Below are 11,314 nucleotides of genomic sequence, written 5' to 3' on the forward strand. Positions count from 1 at the left end.
ATTAAAAATAATAAAATAAAAAATGTAATAATAAAACTTCATTTATTATAAATCATTTTCCCAAAACCGCGGGAATTTAAAACTTTATTACACTAGTAAAACCAACTTAAATCCAATTTTTATAAACACAATACCTTATCATAATCAGTCTCATTATAAAGGCAAGTTACATAATTCTAATGATTACAAGAAATCCTTAAAATCCATAAAAATGATGAAACGCTGCCACAAAGTTTCCCAACTAGCCCACGCTCCGGATCTACGCTCCATCCTGAGCCACAGCTCCACCATAACCACCTGCAACGTCATCTGCTCCCGTGTACCGCGTACAAGATCATCACCAAACACACGCAGATAGGGTGAGCTAAAGGAATATAAACATATGCAACAATTTATATAACAAAACACACACATTAAAGGAACTCCATCCTTTGGTCTCATCACACACAGCCACCACCATGTAATCCATGTTCTACGTCTTTGGTTCATAATCTCAAGTTATCGCTGTTGTCCAACCTACAAGCCACCACTTGTAGAACACATGCAGGAACACTCGTATTCCAAGCCACAACTCAAAGAATACTCGTGTTACCCTCCATCTTGAGTAGAGATGGCAAATAAACCCGTCCCCGTGGGTATTGTCCGAACCCGTCCCCGTTTTGACAGGGAATCCCCGCATTGACTGGGTATGGGTATGGGTATGGGGAATCCCCGATTTTTTTGATTGGGTATGGGGATGGGGATGGGGATGAATATATCCCCGCCATAATACCCGTCCCCGCCATATCTCCATCCTCATTTAAATTATTAAAATATTCACAATTAATTAAGTAATCCTATATATATATATATATATATATATTCTCTCTCTATTTTTTATTTCTTCTAAATATTTGGTTTGTCATGAAACTCATTCGCATCTCTAATATATTTTTTATCTTATCATAATCTTTATGTAATTATGTTAAAATGATGTATGTCAATTAAACAAATTTTATGTCTAACATTTGAATATTTCTATTATTTTTTAATATTTTTATTTATTGTATATTTTCCTTTCACATTCACATGAGAATGTTTAATACTCTCAATTTAAGTGTTTAATAAGATAAACATTTCATTTACTAAATAATATAAAAAAATTTCTTTACTTATTATTATTAATTTTTGTTTCATTTGAATAACTATTTTATTTCGCTAAAATAATTTTTGTTATTTCTCAACCATTGAGTATATATATGTTGATATTTGAAAAGTTTCCTTAGATCTCTAAGATATTTTTCGTCTTATCATACCCTTAATTATACATTTGTTTTTCTTTGTGCAATTCCTTCCAATAGTCTCCAAATTTTTTATAAGACACACATTTGTTAATTTTTTATTTTTTTTTATTTTTTTTATTTTCATCATGTAGAATATTATTTCGATAAATTTTATCTAATTATTTTTTATTTTCTAACTCATTACAATCATACTTTAATTTTTTTCACTATAGTTGTATAAATAATTTTTATTTACTACAATATAAAAATTTAATGTAATTGCCATGAATATTTTTTTATCACCATCCAACATATATTGGAGTTTAAAAGATATAAGATCTATGATAAAATTTTATTATGTTTATTATTTATTTTTTGCGTCATTTTTTTATCAACCATTGAGTATATATGTTGATATTTGAAAAGTCTTTTTAGATTTCTAAGATATTTTTCATCTTGTCATACCATTAATTATATATTTATTTTCCTTTGTGTGATTCATTCCAATAGTCTCCAAATTGTTTATAAAACACACATTTGTTAATTTTTTAATATTTTTATTTTTTGTTTATTTTCATCATGTAGAATACTATTTTGATAAATTTTATCTAATTATTTTTTATTTTCTTACTCATTACAATCATACTTTAATTTTTTCACTATAGTTGTACAAATAATTTTTATTTACTACAATATAAAAATTTAATGTAATTGTCATGAATATCTTTTTACCACCAACCAACATATATTGTGGTTCAAAAGATACAAGATCTATGTTAAAATTTTATTATTATGTTTATTATTTGTTCATTGCATCATTTTGATTAAGAGATGTATTATAACTTTTATTAGTGTATAAAAAATAGATTCATTATAATTTAAAAAATTGAAGTAAACAAACATTTAAAATATATTTTAATTTAAGTATTTTTTTCCTTTTATATTTTTTTAAAAATATTTTTTTCCTTTTATATTTTTTTAAAAATATTTTTAAAATTTATCAACTAGGTTTCATTAATGTTTGCAAATTTAATAAATGTTTTGGTTTTCATCAAATTTTATTTGGTATTATAATCTAAAATGTAAACAATTATATTTTATTTCAAAGCATTTGATATTGAAGAAACAACCATACTCCTAATATTGAATATTTAATAATATTATGTTTCCTTTACCGTAATTTTTTATAAAAATTAATTAAAATTAATATTAAAGTAGTAAGAAAACGGGTATGGGTATGGGTACGAGATTACACCCGTTACCCGGTGGGGATGGGGATGGGTCAAAAGTTTGATACCCGTTGGGTTTGGGTATGGGGATGGGGATGAATTTTTTTTACGGGGATGGGTATGGGATAGTGAAACCCGTCCCCGCCCCGCCCCGTTGCCATCCCTAATCCTGAGCCACAACTCCAGGAATACTCCAGCATCTGACCCTTGAGATATCATCCAAAGCCTCGTAGTCCACGCACATCCAAGGCAAGCAAAACACAATGTCTGGTTCATCAAAAATCGCCTAGCGCTCCACACGAGTCGCCAGGCGCAAAAGGCTTCCAGACCACTTGGCGAGGGACACGTGCCGACAAGTGCCAAGTGCTCTTAATACTACTGTTTCTACAAGTATCGTCTGGCGGGACAACCATTATCGCCAAGAGCTACATGCTTTAATTCTTTACTGGTTTTGTATCGATCGCCTGGCGGTCAAACACCACCGCTAGGCACTATACCAATACTTGCGTAGTACTGGTTTTTAAGCACCCAGAACACAGTAAAATCAATCCATTCACATTTCATATATATATATATATATATATATATATATATATATATTCCCCCTTTAAATCCATGCTAGCGTTCAATTCTAACTTATGAATAATGCATGCTCAAACAAAATATAAGCAGCACCACTCTAACGATTTAAGCACATGATCCTATGCACCAATGTAATTTAATATTGACACACATGCCTTCATCAATAACCAATTCTCAACATGTGACTAACTGAAAGGGACATTCAAATTGATAGAGACTTACCACATAACCCAATCATGCTTCATTAGAAGTTACTTGAAATTATCAAGAGCTTATTCATGTATTTTAAAGACTCCAAAATCAGAAATATTGAGAAAGATATATCTCTAGCTACTGATTTCCAAATCAAATCTCCACCTTTCAAAGTGAAGAACCACATGTTTTGGACCACCTGTCAAAAGTTCACCTAAATCGGACGGTTAACGAATCGGGAAATGTAGTTTTACAAAAACTGCGCGAACTAGAAAAACGGTGGCGCCTAACGCTTAGAAATCAGGAGTCAGCGCCTAGCGGTACTGATGAGTTCAAATTTTTGCCCTCATTTAATATTTAAATTTGGGGATTTAATTGAATTTTCTGTGCAGCTGGAATTTATTTTTGGTCAATTAATAGTGTGATTTTAAAATATTCAAAGTTACAAAATAAGTCCAAAATCAAGAAATTCTGAAAAAGAATAAATCAGGAGCTAAATGCACCCCCAGATTTTATTTGCACACTCCTGCAAAGTGGACCACCAAAAACCCTGTTCTGCACCCCCAGTTTTCACTAAGTTGCACCCCTCCTACCACTTAAACTCCACTCAACCAGATCATGCCATGTGGCAATTCCCACCTTTTAAAATTAGCCAACCATAAGCTGCCACGTGTCATAATCCTCCACTCACCAAATTGACCACTCAGATCTTGCCACGTCATCATCTCCTCCATCTCACTCATGAAACCCTAACCCTAATTTTCTCCTCTCCTTCCATCACCATGGCAGCCGCCGCCGCCATCTCCTCGCCGGCCACCACCAATCTGCAGCAGCGGCGGCGCCACCATCTCCTTCTCGCGTCCAACAGCGTCGTCACGCACACCACCTTCACCCACAACTTCTGCAGCCACCGCAGCAGCACAACTCGCCGGAAAAGAAGACCTCCATCATCGAGACGCCATCTTCTTCCATCGACAACCAGCAGCGGAGACGTCGCACATCACCTGAACCAGGCACGTTCCACCGCACCTGCATCGTTCTCGCCTCCATCGCAGCTCCGCGCACCACCACCACCACGAACCTGCATCTGCGCGAACCTTGTTCCGCCACCATCTTCCTCCATCAAAGTGCGAGTTCTTCTTCTTCCCTGCACCCGTGTTCCGTGCAGCAGCAGCAGCGGAAACTGCCACCATCTCCTGCAGAACCACCGCACCACCTTCTCCATCGCGCACCTCTTCGAACCATTGCAGCCGCGGAACTGGCATCACTTCGTTGCTGCAACACCGTGAAACGAGAAGAAGACGGAACAGCACTAGGATCTGCACTACACCTCGCTGGAGAAGAAGCCGGAGCAGCCGCCATTGCCATCAGTCGCGCCGTCACGTAGAGCCAAGGGAGGAAGGAGCAGCAAACCCTAATTCTGGAGAGAGAGTACTCTACGCCACGTGTCAGCATCTGATAGGACAGTCAAACTGGTCAACTGGTCAACTCTGGTCAACTGGTCAAAGTCAGCAGTCAAATCTGGTCAAAACTGCAAATATGGTTAAATGAGAGGGGCAGAATTGGAAATTGGACAGGAATTAAGTTGCTAATTAATTAAATAAAAATAAAAGATTTTAGCAACTGACAGATAAAGCCCAAACTTCAGTGGAAGCCTATATAAAGAGACTTAAGGGAGCAGAAAATGGAGAACACAATTTACAACTGACAGCTTAAACACTTAGAACTCTCTGGTTTTGGCAGATACCGTCTCCACCTCATCTCTCATTCTTTCTTTTATTTTCTTTCCTTCATTTCATCATGTATTCCATCGAAGCCATGGAGGGCTAAGCTTTTAGGGTTGATTCCACTGTAATTTCTTAACTGGATTCTGAGGTTAGATGAATTTATAAGTTTTGTTATTTTGATTATTGTTGTGGTTTTTGTTTATCTATGTCCTTTGCTTCTTAATCGAATAGAAAATAATGATTATTAATCTACATGCATGCTAATCATATGAGTTAAAAGGTTTTTAAATTAAATTGAGACTTTACTTTGATTTTGTTTAGAAACTTTCATTTGATTAAATAAGTTTTTGCCAATAATTGAGACTTTAATTTGATTAGAGGTAATTACTTTAACTAAAATTAGTCAAGACTTTACTTTGATTAATTAAGTTTTCTATTTGGTAAAGAAACAAAGGAATAGACATGATTAGGCATAGTAAAATTAATTGAGACTGTACTTTGATTGAATTTACTATGGACAATCTAACAATTCTCACTTTTAATTGAGACTGTACTTTGATTAAAAGTGAGGATGCCAACAAATGAATTGAGTCTTTACATTGATTGATTTGTAAAACAACAACAATAATTAATTTAACAATAATATCTAGATAACCAATGAAGAATCTTATTTAGAAAAAGCAGTGGAATTAACCTATTTACTATTATTGTGTTTACAATCTTCCGTGTCATTTTCTTTGCATATCAAAACCCCCCTATTTTTATAGTTGCTAGTTTTAATTACATTTTTTTTAAGAATCAAATATTTGAGATCAATTCCGTATTCGTTGTGAGACGACTCAGGGTTATCTTAACCCTAACTATTTTGTTCACTACAAACTGGCAATACTGAAGTTGCTAAAGTAGTGGTAATTTGATCGCCTAACGACAGCGATATCAGGTACAAAACCAATGTCGGGTGGTTCCTGTTCCGCAAAAAATACGAGAAACAACATTTTTCGTGAATCAGAGCACCACGCATCATTGGTATGGCGCCTGGAGGCAACTAAGGTGCCGCCAAGCGGTTCTTGTTGTTCCAAGAACCCCAACATTCTTCATGCACCCGCGAACCTTAGCCCATTCACCACAACTCTGGTTTCCATCAATTTATGACTCAATACTAACGTATTTAGGTTCATGGTTCATTCCTAAACTTCCAATCTAAGATACTTCATTAACAATTTCCCACTTAATTTCGTGTAACTTTGAGAATCACCAATCATCAACCCTAAAATTCACATTCATACAATGTTCCCCTATCATTATCCAATTACTACAGAATTATAATGATTCTTAATACTCCACAATCCACACATATACGCATTCCATTTCTTCTCGTTTAACATTGTTCTAGAATCCCAAAAACATTGAAATTGAGCCAAACAGGATCACGTCACCTAGCGGGTCCAAAACCATCGCCAGGCCATTCAAAGGAAAACCCAGAAACTGGGTTGCATTCATGTGTCGGCTGGCGACAAGGTCATGCCACCAGGCGGTTCCTCTCCAGGAACCCAAAAACAACATAGAATTTCATGTGTCGCTTAGTGGTAGTTCATCGCCCGCCAGGCGGTTTCTGGAAAAATTCCAGAAACCTAGAAAATTGATTTGATTCGAAAGCAAGCAAGTAATCTTATATCATACATCATGCATATACCACAATAAACATAAAATTTTGGGTTCAACTCCCCTAACCTGGAATTTCCTTTGCTTAGAGTTTGAATTATGTGTCTTCCCTTGAACACCAATGCCCTCCCTTTGATTCCTTCCCAAACCAACTCTTCCTTTCACACCAGAATCACAATTTTCTCTCTGAAATTTCGTTCTTCACAAGGTCCTCTCTAATGGCAGCCTTAGAAACCTTCTTTCTCACCCTTAATTGACTTTTTAATTAGGTATTAAGGGTGATTAATGGCCAAAACGAAAATTATCTCATTAATGGTGGTACACTAGTGCGTTTTAGAATTTTTACATCGCAGTATATGCCTCGGTTCCTACGGACCCGCTGCATATAAGCACGCGGTGGTAGTTTTGTAATTAAATTCATCTTTTATGCCTCAGTTGTCATACTAACCGAGGCATATGGCTAAAAAAAATTTTGACTCCACGCGTTGACCCATAATTTAATATTTTTTTTACTGAAGCAATATGCCTCGGTTCTCTTTTAACCGAGGCAGTAGAGACAGGAAAAAATTTTGACCACTGTGTTGACCCATAATTTAAATTTTTTTTTACTGAAGCAATATGCCTCGGTTCTCTAATAACCGAGGCAGTAGTGAGACAATATACCTCGGTCGAGTGACTACCCGAGGCAGTAAGGATACAATATGCCTCGGTTTCGAATAACCGAGGCAGTATCCCTTCGTAGGGTTAAAAAACCCTAATTTCTTCATTGTGCAGCGACCTTCATCTTCTTCGATTTCTTCTGCGAGCCTTCACCTTCTCCGGCTAGCCTTCATCTTTTCCAACGACTAGCGCCACTGTCCCGCACACCTCCGACGCACAGCTCCCACCATCCCGCAAAACCTCCAACGCTCCAGGCCAGCATTTCGTTGCTTGCACCGCACCGCACCACCCTATGAAGATTCCAATATCTTTGGACGATCCTCTTGGTGCATTACACCAACTTGCTAACATCAATAGTGATAAGCCGATGGTAGTTCCATGGGATTCTGATGTATTTGGGAGAGATAGTGACATCCCAATGTACCTGCATAAGCAAGATGTCTTAGAGCTTGCGTCGGGTACAAAAGAACTGAATATTACCCTTATTCAGTTATGGATGATGTAAGCATCTAAACTATTCATTATGTTTAATTAATTTATATAGTAACTTATATTAAATAAATTTTTTTGTCCAAGTATATGTTTAGTGTCAGTAACAATATGGGGTTGAGTGATGTATATGGGTTCATAGACCCCTAACTCATGTAGGCAATAAATTTGATGACATTCAAGCATACGTCACCGAATGCTTTGGACAAGGGAAGAAAATATATTTTGTCCCTTATATTTCTGGGTAAGTGTAGTTTGTTGACTTCTAATTATAATATATTATTTTAAGGTACAACAACGATTTTTTTTTTTATTGCAGGCATCATTGGCAACTAGTTATAATTTCCATGAAGGACAACAAATTTGTGTGGCTTTGTTCCTTGCACGGGCCTCCTCCTAACCATCTTAGACAAGTTATAGATTGGTAAGAACCTCAATTTTATGAACTTTCTTTCTTATATAATTGTATCTTAACACCTTACCTTTTTCATAGTTCAATCGCTGCACATAACATGTTGTTAGGGAAATCAACTGCTATGACAAAAAGGCTAGCATGGTTGAGCCTCAAGGTTTGCTATTTTGTTCTACAGTATTATAATTATTCAATTTCTTTCCTTCATCAATTACTTATAAATGTGCATTCATTGTAGTGTAATTTACAAACCCGCTCATATGAGTGCGGTTACTATGTAATGCAATGGATATCAACCATGGTACGTGCTCGTATCACAAGTGGTTGGGAAACGGTAATAATTTCACTATATGAAATACTTATATGCAATTTTGTCTTAGTTTATATACTTTTAAATTATTCTCTTATGTGCAGAGATTTGGTACCAGTACATCAATCCCCATCAAGTCCATCAAATATTTAAGGATAGCTTTGGCAAAGTATATTATTCAAATGTACAATAGTACTTAGTATATTTGTTTATGAAAGCATATGATATTGTAATGAGTGCTACAATATGAGTAGTATTAATTTGATCGCGTCAAGGACAGCGTTATCAAATTTGGCACCATTGTCGGGGAACACAGTTAGAATTTTTATCATTTTAGTTCTTATTTTTTATTTTTTTTATCACTAACATCTTATTTTTCTTTACTCTTTTTTCTAACATTTATTTTATTTTCTTTAGTCATTTTTATTTTTTTAAAATATAATTTTGTTGGGAAATTTGTGAAACTAGTTGGGAACACTTTGGCTAAGGAAGGATAAGGTACTTAAGTTGTCCATTGAGACATATCTTTCTTTCCTGGAAGTCTACTCAACAAGCTTTCAACTTATTTCTTTTTAGAAAATCTCTTTCAAAAATGAAAAATCATTTTTCATATGAAAATAATCGACAATGTGATTTTTAAATGAAGTGTGATTACCATCCACAATAACCACATGATCCATATGGTTATCAACAACCAATTGTCACACCTACTAATGCACTTGATATAAGTAGGTTAACTATTCATCAATTTAATGATCTATATCCTAGATCATCTTTTTTGGAATATGCGCAACCACCATACCATGAGCAACAACCATATTTTGAGTATCCATTCCAGCCATCATATGTTCCATTTGGTTCTCAATATCAACAACATTCACCATCACAACATTACCCTTTCAATTTTCTTGACTACTATCTTAGCAATACTGAAGTTGGTATAGTTTAGTAGTATTAATTTGATTGCTTCAACAACAGGGTTACCAATTACCCTAATTTTATATTTATTGTTGTTAAATTAACACGTTTTATTTGATTACTTAATTAATAAATACTAATTTTTCAACAAGAAAACTAAACACAAAGTTGTATCATAAAAGTAAAATAGATTAATAATACTAATACAACAAATTCTAGTTTAAAAACATTGTGCGATTTATGTAACATCCCAATAGAATAAGTCTAATAAAATAAAATGTCGCATGTTTATAATATAAAATAAAGCACCGATAGAAAGTATATAAGAATCAACCATTATAGTTATCCATAATATACTGAAAGGAATACTCAAAGGCACAACACAATGCTTTGAACATAGACTAAACATGAAATAGTTAACAAAAGGTTGCTCACAGAGCAAGGAAATTAAAATAGCAGTTCATAAGGAGAAAGGCACAACAATGAGCAGCAAAGAATATATGGAGCCTAACTAAACAACAACATCTCTACCAAGATCACGATCACCGAGAGTCTCCACATCTGCTCACACCAAGGATTTGGTAATCATCGCAAATAGGAAAAGTCAAACAAAGAAACCAAACACAGAGAGAAAGCGTAAGCCAATGAAAATATTATTTAACAGTTGAATAAACAAGTTATGAAACACAAGCAACATACAACCAAAGAATAATTCACGTACTTATCTTCATCTAAACAATTAATGGACTATCGACTCAATTATTTGAATTATGCACTAGATATAGAATTCGAAAGGAAGTATGCACGTGTATTGGTTTCTAAACTCTATAGAGTCTAAACACAAGGGATTATCACCCAACCACACACAAGGTTAATCCTATTATGCCTTGGGTCCAAGACTAGGATCCCCCACCACTCTCACCACATAATTCATTCTACTATATATATATATATATATATATATATATATATATATTATAAATATAGATAGATTATACAAAGTTAATACCTGAGACCACACACAAGATGCAAAGTATACATATTCAAGAATGACTCGCTCACTTCTCTCATTGATTTTTTTGAAAGTTATCATTGCGGCCAAGTTCATTGTTCTATTTTCATTTGGTACTTCCAAAATTTAGAATTTATTTCTCCAATGGTTTGAATTTGATATACACTTTTTCTTCTTAAATTAAAGTATTGATAATAGTGCAGGTGTTAGCAGCACACCTTCTTATGTAGAAATATATACTCAATTTTTTTACTGTGCTGGCCACTGTCAGTGATTGGGTTACACAACATGATTATGCATTCTAGATGTTTGTTGTTGTTCTAAATAAGCAATGCATTGTTTATATAAATGCAAATGAGGAAAGTATTATTTAATAATGATTAGTTATGAGAAAATGAGGCAGAATGTTAATTTTAGGGCTTATAATTGAAAACAAATCTTCTTCTTCGTCACTACTGCGTCCACTCCTCTATCTCCTGTGAGCGCCATTGATATTTCTATCCAGTATTGGTTTCGACGTGGTGGAACTTTGTCGTCGGTAGTTGGAGTTATGGGTTAGGGTTTTTAATTGGTGATTTTTGGGTTCTAGCGAGGATTTGTTCCAAGGGCGGTGGCTCTGTTTGTGACTGTGTTCGTTAGGGCTCATATCTGTGGTGGAGAGTTAGTGGTGGTGAGGCGCGATTTCCCGAATGGATCTGGTTCCTGTTATTGTTGGGTTTTTATAGAGGCGGTTTCCGACTTGGTGGTGGCTGATTCACGGGGATGTTGGTTCATTGCGTCTCTTGGAACACAAATTTGCGAATAGTGGACTGATTTTTCTCTTTCAAGTTGTTGCTTTTCGGAGGAGGATTTGTGATTC

The 11,314-nt window shown here is 35.0% G+C and overlaps 1 protein-coding gene across 1 annotated transcript; it reads left to right on the forward strand.

Moving 5' to 3' along the window:
* Positions 1-7,681: 7,681 nt before the first annotated feature.
* Positions 7,682-8,725, forward strand: LOC146888364 (uncharacterized). Its single transcript, XM_085670074.1, has 6 exons — positions 7,682-7,815; positions 7,946-8,047; positions 8,123-8,227; positions 8,297-8,372; positions 8,454-8,549; positions 8,630-8,725. The coding sequence occupies exons 1-6, from the start codon at positions 7,682-7,684 to the stop codon at positions 8,723-8,725; spliced, it is 609 nt and encodes a 202-aa protein (XP_085526200.1).
* Positions 8,726-11,314: the final 2,589 nt, after the last annotated feature.

Source organism: Vigna unguiculata, chromosome 2 (genome assembly GCF_037176805.1).
Source record: "Vigna unguiculata cultivar grain cowpea cultivar isolate G323 ecotype 2 chromosome 2, ASM3717680v1, whole genome shotgun sequence".
NCBI classification, from domain to species: domain Eukaryota; kingdom Viridiplantae; phylum Streptophyta; class Magnoliopsida; order Fabales; family Fabaceae; genus Vigna; species Vigna unguiculata.